Source organism: Gossypium arboreum, chromosome 5 (assembly GCF_025698485.1).
Source record: "Gossypium arboreum isolate Shixiya-1 chromosome 5, ASM2569848v2, whole genome shotgun sequence".
NCBI lineage: Eukaryota > Viridiplantae > Streptophyta > Magnoliopsida > Malvales > Malvaceae > Gossypium > Gossypium arboreum.
The window spans coordinates 12,032,816-12,052,701 of NC_069074.1; the positions used below are offsets into that span (position 1 = coordinate 12,032,816).

The 19,886-nt window shown below is 35.6% G+C and overlaps 4 protein-coding genes across 7 annotated transcripts; 2 read left to right on the top strand and 2 right to left on the bottom strand.

Moving 5' to 3' along the window:
* Positions 1 to 720: 720 nt before the first annotated feature.
* Positions 721 to 5,257, bottom strand: LOC108453124 (uncharacterized protein At4g19900). Its single transcript, XM_017751056.2, has 5 exons — positions 3,698 to 5,257; positions 3,474 to 3,623; positions 2,486 to 2,614; positions 1,748 to 1,942; positions 721 to 963 (listed from the first exon to the last, which is right to left on the bottom strand). Exons 1-5 carry the CDS (start codon positions 5,005 to 5,007, stop codon positions 777 to 779), a joined length of 1,971 nt encoding a protein of 656 aa, XP_017606545.1. The 5' UTR covers positions 5,008 to 5,257; the 3' UTR covers positions 721 to 776.
* A 398-nt stretch (positions 5,258 to 5,655) lies between these two features.
* LOC108453125 (proteasome subunit alpha type-2-A) lies at positions 5,656 to 9,850 on the top strand. Of its 2 annotated transcripts, none has more exons than XM_017751058.2 (12): positions 5,656 to 5,926; positions 6,013 to 6,096; positions 6,196 to 6,272; positions 6,377 to 6,441; positions 6,864 to 6,910; positions 7,666 to 7,741; positions 7,975 to 8,042; positions 8,577 to 8,646; positions 8,746 to 8,831; positions 9,044 to 9,106; positions 9,280 to 9,345; positions 9,600 to 9,850. In XM_017751058.2, exons 2-12 carry the CDS (start codon positions 6,056 to 6,058, stop codon positions 9,646 to 9,648), a joined length of 708 nt encoding a protein of 235 aa, XP_017606547.1. In that variant the 5' UTR covers positions 5,656 to 5,926; positions 6,013 to 6,055; the 3' UTR covers positions 9,649 to 9,850. The 2 variants fall into 2 exon arrangements, with proteins under 2 accessions (XP_017606547.1, XP_017606548.1); XM_017751059.2 differs by having other exon boundaries at positions 5,711 to 5,863.
* Positions 9,851 to 11,268: 1,418 nt separating this feature from the next.
* Positions 11,269 to 13,442, top strand: LOC108450937 (phospholipase A1-Igamma1, chloroplastic-like). Its single transcript, XM_017748701.2, has one exon. It carries the CDS (start codon positions 11,367 to 11,369, stop codon positions 12,945 to 12,947), a length of 1,581 nt encoding a protein of 526 aa, XP_017604190.2. The 5' UTR covers positions 11,269 to 11,366; the 3' UTR covers positions 12,948 to 13,442.
* On the bottom strand, positions 13,068 to 17,025 carry LOC108453665 (CSC1-like protein ERD4). Of its 3 annotated transcripts, none has more exons than XM_017751914.2 (6): positions 16,383 to 17,025; positions 15,495 to 15,652; positions 15,106 to 15,381; positions 14,173 to 15,011; positions 13,840 to 14,095; positions 13,068 to 13,741 (listed from the first exon to the last, which is right to left on the bottom strand). In XM_017751914.2, the coding sequence occupies exons 1-6, from the start codon at positions 16,651 to 16,653 to the stop codon at positions 13,364 to 13,366; spliced, it is 2,178 nt and encodes a 725-aa protein (XP_017607403.1). In that variant the 5' UTR covers positions 16,654 to 17,025; the 3' UTR covers positions 13,068 to 13,363. The 3 variants fall into 3 exon arrangements, with proteins under 3 accessions (XP_017607403.1, XP_052884189.1, XP_052884188.1); XM_053028229.1 differs by having other exon boundaries at positions 16,354 to 16,468; XM_053028228.1 differs by lacking the exon at positions 16,383 to 17,025 and adding an exon at positions 15,926 to 16,279.
* Between the last annotated feature and the right edge of the window lie 2,861 nt (positions 17,026 to 19,886).

Genomic DNA, 19,886 nt, shown 5'->3' on the forward strand with positions numbered 1-19,886 from the left:
AAAGAAATGAGAAAGAAGAGAGAATAAAAAGTTTTAATCAATGTTGAATTTTAAAATTCAAAGTTTTAAAATAGATTTTAAAATTCAAAATATAACTCTTATCAAAATTAGACTTAAGTTTACTCAAATTCAAATTTAATTATCCAAAAGAAGTAAATTTTCAAATAGAAATCCATTTACTTTTACCCAAATCATGATTTCGAAACAGGCTATAACATAAATCAACTGTGAAATCATAGGATCTATCAAATGAAACACCAGTCACTTTTGCCTGGTATCCTTGTCTTCACAATACCCGACCAACTTCCATTACTTTTGCATTTGGCTTTAACTTCCATTACTTTTGCATTTGGCTTTCTTTATTGAGGAAGTTTTGGACACAATGCTAACTACAATTCACGAGAATCTAACATTGGATATCACTCAGCAACATGTCAATGTAATAACTTGATGTTGATGGATCAAAATGACTATTTAATAAAGAAACCACTTCTATTCATTAGGCAGCCATGTCTTATTTGCACAACGGCCAAAGGTATATATTACCAGCTGAGCTATTTAATTGGCAATAAAATTACAAAAGATCAACTTTGACTTGGTTGGGGAGCCTAATCATTGGCAAAATTGGAGGAATGAGATTATAGAGACTTTACAACTATGTTGATTTCTAACATGAAATTGAAAACCTAAAAATATCATAAACCATTTTGTGACCGTCGGTTAAAAAATAATTGTTTTGATTAATTCTTTGGCAACACCAAAGAGAGATGTGAAATTCACAACAATTCGGAGCAATGAATACATGGATGGTTAATAAGCCTGGCTACGAGGCTCTTTGGCTCTGGAATGAGCGCAGACGTCAAGCTGTTCCAGAAATGAAACGTCACAGACTCGGTCAGAATCCTGTTGAATAAAGCATCTTGCTGCAATTTCTCAGATTCTGTCGTCGGTGAGACAAAGTATCTGTTTTTTATCCAAATTAGTAATTGCAGAAGAGAATAATTTATAACTTAAAATGAAAAGAAGTCAACTAGTTAAAGTGCAAAGAATCGCAAGGCAAGCTAGAGAAAATGTTAACATGCAAACTGTAAAAATTTCCTTTTCATAAATGCAAGTTAGTGTGTGCCTTGAGGATCACAATTATAAGGTAATACCTTTTATTGGCTATGGAACACTTGCTGCAAGAGCAGGCCATTGACAATCTGTTTTATGGTAAAAGTGGGTGTTTTTTCTAGGTTCTAACAGAGTTCGGCAAACTGCAAGAAACAAACTCACTAAAGCTATTGAAATATAAAGGAGATGGTCAAATGACTAAATGTTCATTCTAAGATAATAACTCTTCTTGGAACCATCTACACCTGGAAATCCAAGGATCTACTTATTTAAAGCGTAGTTCTAGGCATATAGCCAAAACATGGCAAAATAGAGCGTTTGCTAGAGTAGAGATATCCCAAAAAGAAGATATAACAAAGGAATCACCTTCCCACAAACTAATCAGTCACTGTGGAGAAGCAGAAAAAAAGGCAGTAGGAGAAGAAAGTTGGAGTTGGGGGAGCATGGAGAGCATCACTAGTCAGATTTTGCAATAATAAGAACAAAATATACATATGCTTAGAAACATGTACATGGATGGTTTCATGTTTATTCGTGCATACATGCATATTGCCTAAAGTGACTTGGAATTGTAAATTTTACGAGAGACATGCGTTTATCATTTCCAAGAGGTGGGATGTATATGGGATGGTACCTTATAATATGCTGAGAACTAATAGGGAAGAAAACAGCGGAAGGTTTCACATTTAACTCTGGCTGTTTGATGGATATGTTCTTTCCATTCGAAAACCTTTTTGCAACTCTTGATAGAAGATCAGCCCCATTCCATCTCAATCGGGTATCATCATACGTCAAATAGAACTCATTCAAACACTCCATTATAAAAGGACTGCACAAATGCAAATATCCAAGATTGATTTAATTGCTGGTATAAGAAAAACCAACAATCTACCAAAACCATATAAAATCGAAAAGGAAAAACAATATAAATTTCTCTACTTCAGAGGTGCCCTTCCAAACCCCAGAGTGTAGCTCTCCTACAATCCCTCCCACCCAAAACTTTGAGGAAGAGACTTTCATTTCAGAAACTAGATATAAATTATAGACCAAAATATATGTCTAGTCATTAGAACATGCCTCAACACAGAATAAAACAGATATAGCTTTCTATTATAAAATTTATTCGAAGAAAGGAAACAAGAAGAAGAGCTTTTTCTTTTGAAAGAAATGAATATGATAAAACCAAAAAAAAGCAGCATCATGTTGAGAAGATGACACAACAGCTTCAAGTAGTAAAACTCTTAAAATACTCAAGAATTAATAAAAAAATATTTTTATTACTTGAAAAATCCAAGCACAAGCAACACTAGTTTCAACCAAGCCAAAAACTGGAAAAAATAATTGAGAACATAAAAAACAGTGCAACATTTACCTCTCCTTTCTAAATGCCATTAAAGCTCCATTCAAAGAGCTTCCTTGATCTTCAAGGCCCACAGAATTATTGAGTGTCAATAACGGTTTCAGAACTATAATGTCAGAATCAAGATAAATGCCACCATATCTGCAAAACAATATCGGAAGACAAGCAGGAATAAGGGTACAAGGAAAACAAAAACTGTAAACATTGAAGCTAAAAGGTAGCAGCGTACTGACTGAAGTCAGTCATGTAGCCACCTATTAAAACCAATGATTTAGAAAGTTCAACTTAAGAAGAAAGAAATAAGAGATTGTCATAAATTCTCTATGTCGTGCTCCAACTAGGAGTAATAATTAACATTTACCATACTAAAAACAAGAGAACTGAGCTCAAAACTCCAAATAGAACCATCGTGATCCTCAACATTGAGTAAGGGAGACTGCTTCCCTTCTGCACCACTTTAAGCTTTTGATTTGACAGTTAGTTACTTTTACCCCTCAACAATGTGCCCAAAAAAGTTAAGCACATTTAGAACGTGCTAGGTTGAGTTGAGTGGAAAAGAGAAAGGATGGAAAGAGGGAGTGGAAAAGTAGAAAGAAAATAAATTTTGAATGTGCTAGGTATATACTATAACAATAATAATAAAAGGGAAAACGGATGAATTTTGATGTACCGACAAATTTAATGCCTTAGTTTATCTATAAATCTCAAATATAAACTATAACAATAATAATAAAAGGGAAAACAGATGAATTTGACTATCAGAAAAGAGCATAATCCATTGAAACAAGACCTGATTTCCAACATGTATTGCAGCAAATTGATAAAAACATCCTAAACTTCACAAAAATATGTGCACAGATGAGCAAGCTTACTTGTAAAGAGCATAATTCATTGAACAACCAAGATCCAGTTTCCAATATTTATGGCAGCAAATTAATGAAACAATTCAAAATTGCATTCTAGACTTCACAAAAGTATGTAAATAGATGAGCAGGCTTACTTGTAAAGAGCAGCAAGTCGAACGAGCTCACTATAATGGATAGTATAGAATTTTGTCTTTCTCCATTTAAACCACACAGATGCAAATACATGGGTAGGTGTATCTTTCAACAATTCATCAAGGTTTGGCATTGCTACAGCAACTTTGTAACTGTGCGGCACACGAAACCATTTATAGAAGCATTGATATGATAAATCAAAATGCAGAACCAGAACAAAACTTACCCATCTTTCAAAAAGCTAACTTTGAAGAAATCAAGCTCAATCGTTTCGGAGAACACTAAGACACAAGCATCTCTATGCTGAGCAAGCAGACTCTCTAGCCCCCTTTGGTGCCTAACACTATACATCCATGGAGGGGAATTCCATATCATAAAAACTCTCATATCACACTTCCCTTTCTTAAAAAATGCATCCACAAAATCTATAAAAGACAACCTTGAGTCCAATCCAGGATAGTAACCCCATCTCTTTCCATCCGCATATATATGGCCTGAAAACTCAGTGTTAGTCTTATGAGCCTCCAAATCTTCATTCTTGACCTCATTCTTCCTAATTCTACTCTCATTTCTATTTGTATTTGAACTCAAATCTTCACTGCTACTACTTTCTCTTTCGCTTAACATATTCCTCGCATTTTCATTTTTCTTACTCTCACTGCCTTTATTAACCTTCAAGCCCGTCTCGGAAATCTCCAAGGGCTTCTTCCCAGTAAAAGGGACCTTCTTAAACTCACTCAAAATCCACTTCTGCACCATTTTATCCCCTCTAGTCAAGCCAGTAGCACCAATCCCGTCAGGGTCTTGCAGCAAAGGATTATTCAAAGGATTCAAAATCTCCAAATTCGACTTAAACATTCTATCCCTTCTCAAAAAATCACTTTTCTTATCAAACCAATCACCCCATTTCTCCCTCAAAGGGTTCACTTTTCTCCCGGCAACTTTCTTGACCAGCAAAGCATCTTCAATACTTTCCACTTCAGTCATCTTGCTCCTAACTTCCTCATCCAATGGGATATCATCGGATCCAAAGGCTGCCTTAATTTTGACATCTTCCCCCGAAAACCCTTCGTTCAAAAACCCTCCATCGTAATCCCAATCTTGAATCGAACGTCTATTGAAAGCTCTTCTGATTGATCGACTTAAATGGTCGAAATAAAAATGCCCAGACGAAAAGATCTTGTCTTTTTTATTCATAGTCGTGATTTCTTGCTCCTCTTGCTCGATCTCATTGTTGTTGTCGTCTTCGGTTATGTCGTTTTCTTCGAGAGTGTCGAGTTCGTCAATTTTGTCGTCGGTTGAGGAGATGATGGTGGTGGTGGCGACGTCTTCGGAGTCGGAGAGGAGAGGGATGGAGTGGAAAACCGCGTCGTTGTTATCTACGGAGGAGTGGTGGGGATACATGTGGGATTTGGAAGAGAGGGAAAGGCGGCTGTAGAGAATAGATACTGAAAATAAGAGGAGAAGAGCTGAGATCACAGCACATACCTGTGCGCCGTAACGTGGCCGCCGCCGAGATCGGAGATTCCGAATCATTTTCCCCCGCCGTTAAACTCTTAGCGAACTCCGGCAATGGATAAAAGAGAAGACGGAGTGCGACAGTGCAGAAAGTTCCTAGCCTTCACGTGGAGCATTTGGCTATGGTGGGAAATTAACATATTTTTCTATGTTCTAACCAAATTTGTAAAATTTATTTATAAGGGGTAACTTCTGGGTAACGTTACGCAATTTTGGTAACCATTTTTAAAATTGTATTAATTTGCAGGTTAAAAAATTCGCTAATATGTAAAAAAGAATTTTCCTTAAATTAATTTGTGCCTCCCTCCATCCTTAGAGTGGTTTAAAAATTAAAATAAAATAAATCACCTTTTTAACAATGTAAACTACTATGGATTATGCCACCTTTCGCTTTATATTATTTTTTGGATTAATTAATTATTTTAATTTTTATGGTTTAGAAATAATTACTATTTAAAAGTCATAGCTCAAATAATTTCTATTATTTTTATTTCTTTCACTATGTGTGAAGATTAAAAAGTTTGTGAATGATAAAGTTAATTTATGATTAAATTTTTCAAATTTTAAGTCAAAACATTGTAATTAAAATTTTGAGTTTCACATCAAATTTTTCCATTTGCATGCTTAAATATTAATTTCTGTAAAGCAAGCAAGGAAATTTGCAGAGCACATTTTGTGCAATTCTGATGATAAAAGAGCAAAAAATTGGAGTTTCACAAACTCAGCTCCCCTGGAAATCCTCAAACCCTATAAGCTCATGGGCCTTAAATGGAGTTTAAAAATGGTTTATGCAAACAAAGCCCAACCCACATCTCCGCGAACCTTCTTCCTCGACAAGAAATGAAAACTTCTCCGATCTAGCAACCTACATAAAGTAAAAGTGCACACTTTTTTTCTTTTGTTCATAATCACCCCCCCCCCCCCAAAAACCCCCGAAGTAAATCCTTTTCTCTTTTAGTGATATCCGCTTGGTTCCCTCTCTCTTTTCTTCTTTTAACAATTTTCAGTGTTTCGGACTTTCAGGTTTCTGTATTTTATCAATTCCGTTTCTCCTTAAATCAAAACCATGGGAGACAGTCAATATTCATTTTCTCTCACAACTTTCAGGTAATGTCTTCTTCGCTTTATAGCTTTGTTAATGTACTATATTTCATAATTTTTTTAGAACAAAAGTTCTTTTTTTTTTTTTGTTGTGTTCTTGAACAGTCCTTCAGGAAAGCTAGTTCAGATCGAGCACGCCTTGACGGCAGTAGGATCGGGTCAAACATCTCTTGGAATCAAAGGTTTCTTTGTTTTCTTTTTAAAAAAGGGTTTTGGGATTTTAGAAGTATTAAAAAAGTTGCTGATGGTTTTGATTTTTATGCTAATAAATGGTTTTAAATTACAGCTGCTAATGGGGTAGTAATTGCTACTGAGAAGAAATTGCCTTCAATCTTGGTTGACGAAACCTCTGTGAGTATATTATTTAGTACCATACACTCACACTTTCTATCTGCATTTGGATTTCTAGATTTTCCCATGTTACATCGACCTTGGTGTCAATATGACCTTGGGTATTGGGTTTACCAAAAATTAGGGAATGGTTGAATGCACTCACTTCCTAGCGATAGAAACATGCAATGCTTGTATTTGCTTAATTACTTTTAGTTTTTGTTTTGGGAAAATATGTGAGGCTCTATGTTATCATGTAAAAGTTAACTGATAATTGATGATGCTTTAATTTTCTTTTCCTGGTAGAATTAGTTTGTTCTTTTGAAGCAATTCAACTTTATAATGTATGAAGATTAAAAGCCTAGGGTATTCGATTTCTAGTTCCATGCTGATGATTTTTTGTTAATTACCACAAAATGTGGACATTTGATGTCTGATTTCAGGTTCAGAAAATACAGTGTCTGACACCAAATATTGGAGTTGTTTACAGGTTTCTTTTCTTTCTGCAATTATCTGGAAAGCTCAGTTATTTTGTTCTTTTAGTTGGAGATATATTGGATCTGATTAGCATGCATATTGGATTAAACTTCTTGAAAATTAAATCTGTAATTATCTCTGTGTTTCGCCAATGTCTTGAGCAAGTACCAGTTCATGTGCATCTATGACATTGTTGACTTACCAAACAGAGATTTCAAAAGGAGCACCCTAAGTTACTAACTCCACGGTTCATAAGTTGGTCTATCATAGAATACTCTTTTTCTAAAAATCGACTATCCAGTACATGGCCATTTTTTGTTTCATGGAATTTATTCCTTTTTTAAAAAGCTTCCCTACCTTTTCTTTTTGTTCTATGCCTTGATTAATATATGAAGAATTCATTTGCTCATATCCTATTTGTCAGAGAATTTTTATTTATGATCTTGCTGTCTTGTTATGTTTTTTTTTTTTTGTAAGAAGCTCTGTAAGTTGTTAACCATGTAATATAGTTTTTTTTATGGTTTATTATTTTGTGCCACTTTTCGCTATAGCCAACAAAAGAAAGGAGACTGTGCTTTTGATTTTGAAAGACGGTTAGGCATGTAGAAAGGTGAAATGCGTTTCTTTCAAAATAAGTAGGTTTGATTACTAGGCTACTAAGTAAATAGCTCATCACCATTTCTATGTTTTAATACAGTTCTTTGCTTCTAATATAACTTCTATATTTCTGATATATAGATTCACATAAATCTTCGTATTGTTCTGTAGTGGTATGGGCCCTGATTTTCGAGTTTTGGTTCGGAAAAGTAGAAAGCAGGCAGAACAGTATCATAGATTGTATAAGGTATTGATGGCTCTTAATGACGCTTAGTTAACTTAATTTCTAACCTATGTGCATCTGGGAAAAAATTATGTCAGATCAAATCATGGTATTGTAGCTTTGGTCTGATCTATTAATCAAAGTTAATTTTATCTGTACATTTACCTTATACATTTGTCCAATAACTCAGTTAAAAAATAAAGGGTTATATGTCATATATTGACTGGATTCTAAGATGTATTAGTTTTTGTTTGAAGGAACCAATTCCAGTAACACAACTTGTAAGGGAAACTGCAGCTGTGATGCAGGAGTTCACTCAGTCTGGGTAAGAATTTTGTCCTTGTCTGTAAAAACAACTATTCTTCCTTCTCTTTTCTCAGAATTATGGCTATGATTTTGAGGAATCAAACTGTTTACAGGCTTCGATAGTAGTCTGTTATGCAAAAGTAGGTCATCTTTGCTTCATGTCAGCTATTGAGTTGTAAAGTAGCATAGTTTATTTGGCCAAAGTGAAAGTAGCATAATTCTTAAATGTTTTTTTCTTAAAACTTTCTGTATAATACTAAGTTTCTTTTAGAAGACTTTGTCTTAGAATTTTTGTATATTACTAAGTTTTTTCCGGTGTAATTTTGGCCTTAATATTTTTGCATTATGTTGGAGCTGAAAGTGGAATATGAGAAGAGAACTTCAGAGAAAAATGGCAATGTTGTAGACCGCAATTTTTTCACATGCCTTATCATCCATGGCCTTGCTGCTATTTTTGGGTCCGTTTGAATTGGACCAAAAAAGTGGAAATGCTAAATTGTGCAATCCTCTTGCTTTGATAGTAAGTTTGATGTATCTTTCTTTCTCTTTGTAGTGGTGTAAGGCCTTTTGGTGTATCTCTACTGGTTGCTGGATATGACGACAATGGTCCACAATTGTACCAGGTACTTCTCATAGATAATAGTTAATTATATGGCCAGTTAGAGATTCAATACAGTGTTTTATGTGCTTTTCAGCTTCATGATTTTGTTCCTTATCACTAGGTGGATCCATCTGGTTCCTATTTCTCATGGAAAGCCTCAGCAATGGGGAAAAATGTCTCAAATGCAAAAACATTTCTTGAGAAAAGGTGTTTGCCTAGAATCTGGTTCTTATAGAATTCAATTCTAAATTTACCAAAAATTTATATGATATGTTATACTGATTATGTTAGGATATCAATTTATTTAGCTTAAAATTATATAAATTAAATGCCCATCATTTCCAGAATTGAGATGGACATTCTCCTGCATTCTGTTTCTCTGTTACTGAAATTGCAGTTGATTTGTTCTTTCCTTGTAGATACACTGATGATATGGAGCTTGATGATGCTGTGCATACTGCTATTTTGACTCTCAAAGAGGGGTAATGTCAATGCTAAAATTTCTCCCACCTGGTTATCTTTAAATGTTACCGCACAGGAAGATCCCTTATCTATATATATATATATATCAAAGAACCTCGGAAAAAAAATTGTATAGGTTGTCTTTACTATTGTGTCATTAATAATCTTACAACCCGTTCTCTCAATTTTGCAGATTTGAAGGACAAATCTCAGGGAAAAACATTGAAATTGGGATTATTGGAACTGACAAAAAATTCAGGCAAGCACCGCTTTGACCCTTTCCCCCACTTTCTAAACCCTTTTGCCGGTGGTATGGTGATGGAATATGGCCTTTTAGGAAGTTTTACAAAGTAGCGACTCCTTGTGAAATGCGCTTCTGAATCTGAATGTTGTGTTTGTTTACTTGCAATCATGCTTATTGCACTTATTTGTGTTGTTCGTGCTATTTTTTATTTCTGAAATTCAGAACGTTTGTTTCTAGTGGCTTAATTACTTCTGCTTTCTGTACTGCAGGGTACTAACCCCGGCTGAAATTGATGATTATTTGGCTGAAGTCGAGTAGCTTATCTTCTTTCTCGAGACTATCAAGAAGTGTTCCTTTTTATGCAACATTTGTTTTGAGACCGTACATTTCAGTCAAAAATGATTTACTTTACGTTTCTGGTATACATGTTTTTAGCTTTGTTGCACCTCAATTTTAAGGGCATGCTCACATGCGCCTGTTGGTTAGGGAATATCTTCAGGGTCTCTCTTCTAGATTTAAACCCTTCTGCCTTGTTCATTTAAAACCAGTCCTTTGTTGGGCAGTTTTTTTGCCGTCAAATGAGGGATTCTTTACTCAATTTACCAACATTTTCACATGCATATGCCTGCGTGAATCCGAATTAAACTCTGACTGTACTTAAGAAACCATCAATAGGTGAATTCCCAATGAATTGAATCCGTGCTTGATTACCACTGTCAATGTTTTTAGTTCTAGTTCACCAAGCTCATCCCGGAAGACATTGTTACAACAATAATTGATCAATGCTATGCCATGCGGTGAGCTTGAAATTCCAAAGCAATTAAACATATGGGAACCAGGTGACTACTACAAATATTAAAAGCTTTAAATTATAGAAAAGAAATGGTTAATGTAATATACACATAAAATTATCTAATCAGAGATGATGCTATTAACTTCAAATAATAGTCAACTGAGAATAGTTAATATTAGATTGCAAGTTGAATTTTATTTGATTTTTTAAAAAGGTGGTTGGGATTTTCAATCTATTGTTCATGAAGTTGCAGTCCAATGGCATATAGGTGGGGGCCTGGAGCTAGGACGATCGCATTTGTGCAGGGGCAGTGAGTGAGACCCAGAACTATTGTCATATATGGTCTTATCCAGTTTTTATTTTGGACCTAACATTAAATATTCTCTAAATCATATATTTAAACCCAATTAAACTTAATAAGTCAATTGCAATATAGCTTTTTATAAAGAAATTAACAGTAATACGAACTTAGTCCATACCACATCTTTGGTCAGTTGAGGCTGCTTAAGAAGGGGAGCCTCCCAAGAATTCATGAATATGGCCAATGCACAAAGCGACACAGCCTCACACGTTTTTTAAGTCTCAAATTAAAATTGACCCAACCAACGTCCAAGAACAAAGCTCAGCTGCCATTGGCGACGATATTATGGCTTTTACCAATTATTTTGTTATCGTTAAAGGGTTAGCAGTGATGGCTCTGAGGTTAACCCTAGACCAAAAAGTAAAAACAATTTAAAAAAAAAATCAACATGAAACGTTGAATAGATACGAGGATGATATAATAAATACGATATGGTATACTCAAAAACATATATTATATTCATGTTTAAAATTAATAATACCTTAATAAATTACGGATTTTACCAGTTATACACACAACAAGACGACGTGTATTAAGTTTTTATTATTTGATGCAGTCTCCAATTGACTTCCGTGGAACAAAGAAAAAACAAAAAAAAAGTTGATAATTGACCATCCAGATGGCGATGGCGATCGCAGCTTAGAATTCAGAAGGTTCTCAGAACAAGAAAGTGTTGCTACTTGTTCCAAAGGTCTAACAGTTTGGTTCTCTGATTAAACAATCAATATCTATATAAACCCTCCCATTCCCATGTCTTTCTCAAATTTACATCAAACATACCGTTTTCTATATTATTCATTTTCATCCACCACCTTTTCACGGTTCTTGCTTTTTGCTCTCCACCACTACGCCGATATTAGTATATTACCAGGTTTTTCTTTCATGGATAAGATGCAGTTGTCACCGGTGAGACATGTCGATAGGCAGAAAACAGAAAGGCCAAGGACCAAAAGGGTATGGAAACTGAAGCTTAGTGTTACTTGGCAGCGTATGAAGAAGGTCTTGAAATCCACTCTCAAGCATCGCCTTCATCTCCATCTTGCATCAAACCTGAGCAAGCTTTCGACTCTTAAACTTAATCATCATGATATGGCTATCATCAAGCCGATTAAGCATGTAATGAAAAAGAAAAAGACAATTCGTCCCACGATGCCATTGGCACAACTCATTCAATTGCCCTACACCGCGGCCGATTTCATCGACCACGGTCATGCAATGACTCCCACCAAGTCCCCCATCGAGAATATATCCACACGATGGCGTGAGCTTCATGGTTTGCATAATTGGGATGGCCTTATTGAGCCTCTCCACCCTTGGCTAAGGCGAGAGGTTGTCAAGTACGGAGAATTCGTCCAAGGAACGTATGATGCTTTCGACTTTGATCCTTTATCAGAGTTTTGTGGAAGCTGTAGATACAATAGGCACAAATTGTTTGAAGAACTAGGCCTTACTAAACATGGTTACAAGGTTACCAAGTACATTTATGCCATGTCCCATGTCGATGTTCCTGAATGGTTGGAGAGGACTTATTGTACTTGGAGTAAGGATTCCAACTGGATGGGATATGTTGCAGTCAGCGGAGATGCTGAAACCGCAAGGATTGGGAGGAGAGATATCCTCGTGGCATGGCGGGGCACGGTGGCTCCAACCGAGTGGTACACGGACCTCAAAACACGTCTGCAGCGTCTTGGGAAAACTAATATCAAGGTGCAAAGAGGGTTCCTCAGCATCTACTCTTCCAAGGGCGACTTCTCAAGGTACAACAAGTTGAGTGCATCGGAACAAGTCAAGGAAGAAATCCAGAAGCTTGTTAGCTTTTTCAGAGACAGAGGTGAGGAAGTTAGCTTAACAATTTGCGGTCATAGCCTTGGAGGCGCATTGGCACTCCTCAATGCCTACGATGCCGCAACGTATGTCCCCCATCTCTTCATCAACGTCATCTCTTTCGGTGCACCAAGAGTTGGGAACATACATTTCAAGGAGAAGCTCAAGGAACTAGGAGTGAAGACACTAAGGGTTGTTGTCAAGCAAGACATAGTCCCAAAGTTGCCAGGGTTCATACTCAACACCATTCTTAACAAGTTTACAGCGGTTACAGGGAGATTGAAATGGATTTACCGGCATGTCGGAACGCAGTTGAAACTTGATGTACTCATGTCCCCATACTTAACACGTGACCCGGATTACACAGGGTCTCATAATTTGGAGACTTACCTCCATCTGTTAGATGGATACATTAGCAAGACATCAAAGTTTCGCTGGAATGCAAGAAGAGATGTTGCCTTGGTTAACAAGTCAACTGATATGTTGATAAAGGAGTTGAAGATCCCAGAGTTTTGGTATCAAAGGCCATTCAAGGGACTTGTGCTGAACCAATATGGCAGATGGGTTAAACCAGGGAGACCAGTTGAACACATCCCTTCTCCACGTAGCATCGGATCTGATCACGACCCTTCACTTTAAAGATTAATTGTTGATTCAAAAACATGAACCCAAAGTCCAATTTTGAGTGTGTTCTTTTAGCCCATTTCTTCTGTTGATATAAGAGTCATTTATTTGTTGAACATCTGATCTACAAATGAGTTCTTTTAGCTCTCTTTTGTTGAATTTGATTATACAGTAAGCTTGAAAGAGAAGCAATTGTTTACAAGGCGACCTATCTACAAAACTCCATTAAACACTGAACAAGAACTAATTTAAGAAATTCAAGCTGAAGATCCAAAGGAAGTGATTGTGTTAAAAACAAACTATCTGACAGCAAGGTTCCCTAAAACCATATTATCAACAGACAAATCTAAGTTTAAGGACACTTGAGATTCAAGACAATGACATGGTACCTCAGTGGAAAGACACAAGCAAGACAAACAAAAAAATGTACATCAAACAGAAGATTCTGATCTTGAAACTTGAGACAAAGCATCTTCAAAGTGCTCATCTTCTTGTTTGTCAGAGATCAAGCTTGGTGGGATAAAGGATTTGAATATCTGTTCCATGTGAGGAGTTTCTTTCAGTTCTTGGCTAGCGACCTCAAGCACCGTGTGACAAAAAGCCCCATAGAATTTCTTCCTACAGACAATGACAAAGACGAGAGACAATATCGGGAGCGGAACCAGGATGGGAGTATAGTAGAATCTCATGACCCCAAAGTAACCCAACATGGTAACTTGGTATAAGAACAGGGCACTAATGATTCGGGTTTGCATGTGAGGCCACATTCTTCCATAGCTCTCATATGCCGGAACATAAACTTTGAGTGCCTGTTATACGAAGGGTGTACAACCAATAAATAAAACGAAACTAAAATCAAATTGTGAGAATAATTATCAATAAGCAGAAAATTAACGGGGTAAAATACCTGATTCCGGAGAACAAGCCAACCCAAGGCAAAGTAAAGTACTCCAAATGGGATGATCACAGGAGCTATAACCGAGTAGCAAAGAACGATTGTGACGATAAGCATGTCACTAGGAACTCTAGTTACATAGTTAATATCTCCGGGAAACCAAGCTTCTCTTAACTCGGCTTCGTTCTTGCAAAGATATTTCCTCTTCAAATGATATATGATTAGAGGGACTATTCGAGAAAGCTCAAGCCCATAACCAACAAAGAACCTGTCAAACCAATAACCCAATCAAACTAAAAATCAAACATTTAAAGCAATTGCGATAATAAAAGGATGAAAGCTTACTTTAGAGCCACGAATGTAAGGAAGAAAGTTGCATTGCCAGGCAGACTTTTTGCCAGCATGTCGAAAACGGAGTTAGGTTTCTCCTCAATGGTCTTAATTGAAGCGATCAAAGTCCCACCAATAGTAACACCAATGAAAACATTAAACACGATGAAATAAAAGTATTTCCCAGATGCAGCCCTTATGACATGGCTCCCACCAGGGATTCCCTCGGTTTTAGAGAGGAAAAAGAGGAACTTGGGCAATAATGCCAAAAATATGATGAGTGCAAGCTGAGGAAGATATGCCTCCAATACCGTCTTTAGTGCAGCTATATCAACAATAGGCTTCAAGAATGGCAGAAGTTTTCTCAGATTCTTAAGGGTTGTGACTGCAGAGATAAAAGTAATGGGAATCATATAAAAAACTATGGTCAGAAACACGACAATATAAACGACATATTGTCGTATTATTCTATCGTAGAACTTGATGGCCAGGTTGCTCCATATGAGTTGACGAGGTTCGGGCGCTTCAGTAACGGTCCAATTGTCAACCATCTGAGCATGTAGGCTTTGAGCAGCCAGCGCTGCAGTCACCCTACTGGTAAAGAAAACCAAAGCAGAACCTTGCTGCTTTTCTCGGAGGGTCACCTTTTGTTCAGCTTCCAATTTTTGTGTCAATTCCTTAATCTTTTCATTGTAGTACTCTATGCTGTCTACTTTTTTACCACAGAGACCAAGGAAGCTGGTTCTGTTGGTTGGTCTCGTGCCTTGACCATTTCTCTGGGACAGTGCATATATGGCTTCTGCGCGCGCAAGCTTCTTCTTGAACCCTTCCAACTCTCCCCAGATTTTATCAACCTAAATTTCAACAATATGTTTGCTTAAAAAAATTGAACAGCGATGAACAAAAAGGTTTCGACTCGAAAAGAGATGCACATTATTATCATCTTACCTCTTTGTTGTTAGTGACCACCATTGATCTGTAGAATGTCTCAGGATATATAGATTTGAAGTATGTATCAACCTGCTGTTTTCGAGTTTGACCTGAAGTGGCATTCGGCAAGTCTCTAACAAGAACCGCGAATTGCTCAGGTTTCACTTCATTAGACATTAGAGCAGTAGCTCTTAGTGCAGAAACATGTTGGTAAGCCTTAAATGTAAGGAAATAGGTGACAACAGACACCCAATAGGTGGCTACCAGGAATGCCCACAACCTTGGACTCTTCACCTGTATAGACAACAATAAACAGACTTTTGTACATCAAAACATATCTGTGACATCGTAATCGTACTTGGTCGGAGAAAAACAAATCCGGTTCATGAGAATGTTACATAGCTTACCTCAATATTCGCCATTGATAACTTGTCTAGGTCGCTGAAAGTTCCATTGCTCGTAGTATTACTAGTATGTTCGTTCTTCTTCACACCATCATCAGTTGCAGCGATGGGTAGAAGAACTGGAAGCAGTACAATGCCAGACAAAACCAAGATTCCCAATACTGTCGAAAAAGAATTAGAATTTCAGAGTTCATCCTTCAGACACTTTTATTCATTACATCAAGCAAATTCAGACAGAAAATTTCTTCATTGTTCTGGAATCAAATAACAAAGATCCTATATTTCCTTACCTTCATTTTCCTACTTTTTTTTTTTATATTTTTCTTAAAATGTTTGTGTTACTATATATGTTATATGGTTCTCTACAAGTATCTTAGAAAACATAAACTGGGAAAATTTAGATATATTGGTTCCAAACATATACCATAACCTACATTTACAAAGTCCAAGTCCAGCTAACATAGAATAAACTAACACAATTTCTGGTATAATAATTCAGAGTACTTTGTATATTTGACTGATATATCAGAAAAGACAAGAAGAATCCCATTAAAGTAGAGAAAAAAAAAACTGACCAGAAATAGAAACAGAGAAGTCAATATAAAATACACTTCAGGAAAAAATTCCCAAAAATAACAACAAACCAACAAAAGTTCTAACCCTAGTTTAAAACTAAAGTAAGAAAAAAGCTAACTTTCTAATCAACCTCCAAAAAAACCTCCTAAACTAGAACTTCATTAACAAACACAAACAGATCTCAAACTCAAAAAAAAAAAAAAAAAAAAAAAGGACAGGACATAGAGTAGAGTAACTGAAAAGCCAACATTTGTACATAAGATTCACACGTGTGAAGAAAACTGACAAAGGAGACAAAAAGATAAGGACAAAAACCAGTGCTGAGGAAGACGAAGTAGACGGCAGTGTCAATCCCAGACATGTTGATGACATCTTGTTCACTCGAAGACAAGGCTTCCTTTATCCAAGCGAAAGGGTTTCTTGTCCTTGAACCGCCTTCCCACGGTTCCATACCTTTGACGATCCGGTTCGGATAATACACCACCGCGTTCCCTTGCCTCGTCGAAAGCCATGCAAAGAGCACCATCAACACTATGAATATTACAAAAGAAGTCCCTAAGGACGTCAAGAATGAACTAAAATCCATCTGCCTTCACTCTTCCTTTAAAAAAAAAAAGTTCCTCTGTTTTCTGAAACTGAAGGTAGAAGAAGAAGGGAATGAAGTGGTAGCCGTTAAAAGACCTGATAAAATAACAGTCTAGGAAAAGAAGGGGAAACAAAAGAGGAAAGGATTTAAAAGTTGAAGGGAAAAAAAATTAATTTGGCATTTATTGAGTTGGTGGGTGGTTACAGATTACGATAACCCAAAGTTTTCAAATGAAAAAAAAAATATCTAGAACTGGGGTTTTGGATGCTGGTTTTTTCCTTTTGTGGGGTATGAAAATGAGTATTTCATTCTTTGCTATGTTCCATCTTTTTTCTCTTTTTTTTTTCGTTCTTTCTTTTTAATGCAAGGATTGGCGTAAGAGAACAGTGTTTTAAAGCGGATTTCATGGAGATGGATTGTTAGTCTGTGGTCAAGTAAAAGGACAAGACAAAAATTTATGTTTGTTCTTACAGTTACGTACGGTTAAGTAAGTTTTAATGAACTGATAAATACTTAACAATCGCCATAATTTGGTTTTTCAAGCTGTGAATGATTGGTTTTCCCACTTTATGTTGCTTACATGCGGGCAAATCTGTCGGTAAGACACTAAAATGGAGAAAAAATTTGGGATCCTTTGGTTTCCCGTAATGAAATTTCATTTTGTATGAATTTGTTTCATTAGAGACTTACTAAATTTTATAGTTAAAACACACTTATGTTTTTTAATACAGGTTACCATAAAATGTTACGGACTAAAATCATCTTTTATGGAAATAAAAGGTGATAATAAATTAATAATAAAATGAGAAGTGTATTAATGTATTGTTTTGCATTTGAATGCAATTAAAATAGTATATTTTATATTAAAATATAAAAGTATTTTTTAATGTTAAAAGTAAAATCTTTTAAAATAACAATTTCTTATAGAATGCACATCTGCTTAATTGATTCTTAGAACTTATTTAATATCTTACTTTTATTAAATTCACTCATTCATTTTTTTATATAAACGGAAGGCTTGAAACTCAATATATAAAATAAAACTTCAAAAATGTGGTGGAAAAAAAGCTAATGCCATAATTTCTTTTGTCCGTGTCTATCTACCTTATCCACTAAAAAATCTGTGTGACTCAGAAATTACCAGCTTAACTCTCATTTTTTGTCTCAGCAACTTCAAATGATTTTTGAAAACAAACGACAAAATATGAAGAAAAAAAAAAGCTGAACTTCAAGTGAAAGCTATTGTCTCTCTGTATGTTACACGTGTTAGATCCCTATATGCAGTCGGCATCAGCCAACAGCGAGTGCGATGTCGGAAATTACTCCCGCCGAGTAGGGACTTGAGATATCTTTCTTTACCAACTTAAAAGCCAGACGTGGAAGGAAAAAGAAAGGGGGGGGGGGGGGGGGACAGGGCTTTGATGTTCGCTCTGACACGTGGCATAATTTTGCGTTGCCGACAGGTGATGAGATAATATTTTTCACGGTTGAGGAGAATGTGGGACCCCGAACTTGTTTGAAATTTAGACCGTTTTTTCCTGAGAAAGACTGATCCAGGAGAGGCACGTGGCGGGGCAGATTGCCGAGTGGGGACCACCAACATGTGCCTATGTGTTAAAAGAATGTTAGTTGATGAAAAGGGAAGGTGGGATGGAGCCGAAAATATCTTTCTTTTATGAAAAAAAGATAATTAGTACGAGTATGTAGATATATAATCGTTTAAAAAAAATCTCATTTAATTGAACCTTAAATATTTTTTTTATACAAAGCTAAATAAATAGTCAAAATCATATATTGCTTCAATAGAATGGCAAAAGAAATAAAAATCTTCACATCCACATGTGATCCCAATTAAAGACTGACAATGTGTTAACAAAAGACTTTCATTTTTATCATTCTTTAAATAAAATAAATTCAAATGAATTTCACACAGAAAAAGAAATCATTAAGCTAAAAGTAAAAGTGAAACAATAAGTAGTGTATTTCACACTTGGCTAATATATGATTTGGCAGATATAATACTGCATGGGAACTCTTGTTGACGAAAATTTTATTTTATTTTTTGAAAAAAGTAGAAGAAAGATATACGAATAGTTTGTGTAGTTGGCAAATTATAACACTTTGCTTGAAAGGAAGGGCAACTTTTTATCAACGAACCACCTTGGCCCACGCCTTTTTTCAACTTCTCTCCATCATCACATTCGAGTTGGATAGAACCTAAAGCAGTGTATTTTTAATAAAATTATGTGTTACCTTTTACGTAACTTTGGATTCTAATAATGTGAATTTTTAGAAATGAGGTTTTCTTTACAATTCATTAGTTTTAATTTTCTTGCTTAACACCATTGTGTGTAATTAATACATATTAAAAATTATAACAAAAATGGTTGAATATAATTGGAATATATTAATTATTTTGATAATCCAATAATGCATTAACAAGTAAAGGTGATACTAGACACTGAAAATCACCTTGATTTTTCAGTTTCATTGAGGACCAGACGCCGTGTTGTTAATATTAATAAGCTACTTCTCAGTCAATTGCACAGTGCCTTTGTCTTCAATTATTTGAATTTAAAAGATTCATATGAGGGGAAGATAAATTCGGAGTGGATTTAGAAAAGGCTTGTTGCCAGGTATTCCTTCCGATGAGCCCTTAATTTCCGACCCCCATAATTATATGGAATGGGGGATTGCTATGTTGATATCAAGGAATTCAGAGAAGAAAATAGCTAGAGTAAAAAATGTACCTTTTTTTTTATTATTATTGGCGAGACTTTGAAAGACAAAAATAGATATATACAGTGTAAAACCCTTTGTAAAGGTGAAATGATAAGTGTGAAGGATAAGGGAATGTTGAAGGTTTAAACTGCAAAAATAATTTGTATGAAATGTATTGGTAGTGGAAGGCCAGGCTCCTTGATAGCAATGGCGCTATTGTTTATGGGACCAAAGCGCTTTTGTACACCTTATGTTATTTGTAATATGATGAATTGAGTTAAATGATTCATCCATTAAAATACTAGGTTATCTTTTTCCGCTTCATAATGTTTTCAGATTATAAAGTCTTAATCATTATTTCACTACTTAGAGGAAACTGTATTCACATTTTAAAGTTTTAAGTTATACTATAATTAAATTGATATAATGAGTTGATTAAAAGTTATTTTTACAAAATAAATTATATTATTATAAATAATTTAAACATATATTTTAACTCAATATGTTGGATT

What these genes read in the sequence shown, in the direction of transcription:
- LOC108453665 (XM_017751914.2), bottom strand. Translation starts at nt 16,653, where the DNA reads ATGGATTTTAGTTCATTCTTGACGTCCTTAGGGACTTCTTTTGTAATA. An exon ending in TGGTCACTAACAACAAAGAG is followed by an intron (nt 15,012 to 15,105) that starts GTAAGATGATAA and finishes GTTGAAATTTAG; the next exon opens with GTTGATAAAATCTGGGGAGA. An exon ending in CTTACATTCGTGGCTCTAAA is followed by an intron (nt 14,096 to 14,172) that starts GTAAGCTTTCAT and finishes TTGGTTTGACAG; the next exon opens with GTTCTTTGTTGGTTATGGGC.
- LOC108450937 (XM_017748701.2), top strand. Translation starts at nt 11,367, where the DNA reads ATGGATAAGATGCAGTTGTCACCGGTGAGACATGTCGATAGGCAGAAA.
- LOC108453125 (XM_017751058.2), top strand. Translation starts at nt 6,056, where the DNA reads ATGGGAGACAGTCAATATTCATTTTCTCTCACAACTTTCAG. An exon ending in AACATCTCTTGGAATCAAAG is followed by an intron (nt 6,273 to 6,376) that starts GTTTCTTTGTTT and finishes TTTAAATTACAG; the next exon opens with CTGCTAATGGGGTAGTAATT. An exon ending in GGAACTGACAAAAAATTCAG is followed by an intron (nt 9,346 to 9,599) that starts GCAAGCACCGCT and finishes TCTGTACTGCAG; the next exon opens with GGTACTAACCCCGGCTGAAA.
- LOC108453124 (XM_017751056.2), bottom strand. Translation starts at nt 5,007, where the DNA reads ATGATTCGGAATCTCCGATCTCGGCGGCGGCCACGTTACGGCGCACAG. An exon ending in GTTAGCTTTTTGAAAGATGG is followed by an intron (nt 3,624 to 3,697) that starts GTAAGTTTTGTT and finishes TGTGCCGCACAG; the next exon opens with TTACAAAGTTGCTGTAGCAA. An exon ending in AGTTCTCAGCATATTATAAG is followed by an intron (nt 964 to 1,747) that starts GTACCATCCCAT and finishes GATAAAAAACAG; the next exon opens with ATACTTTGTCTCACCGACGA.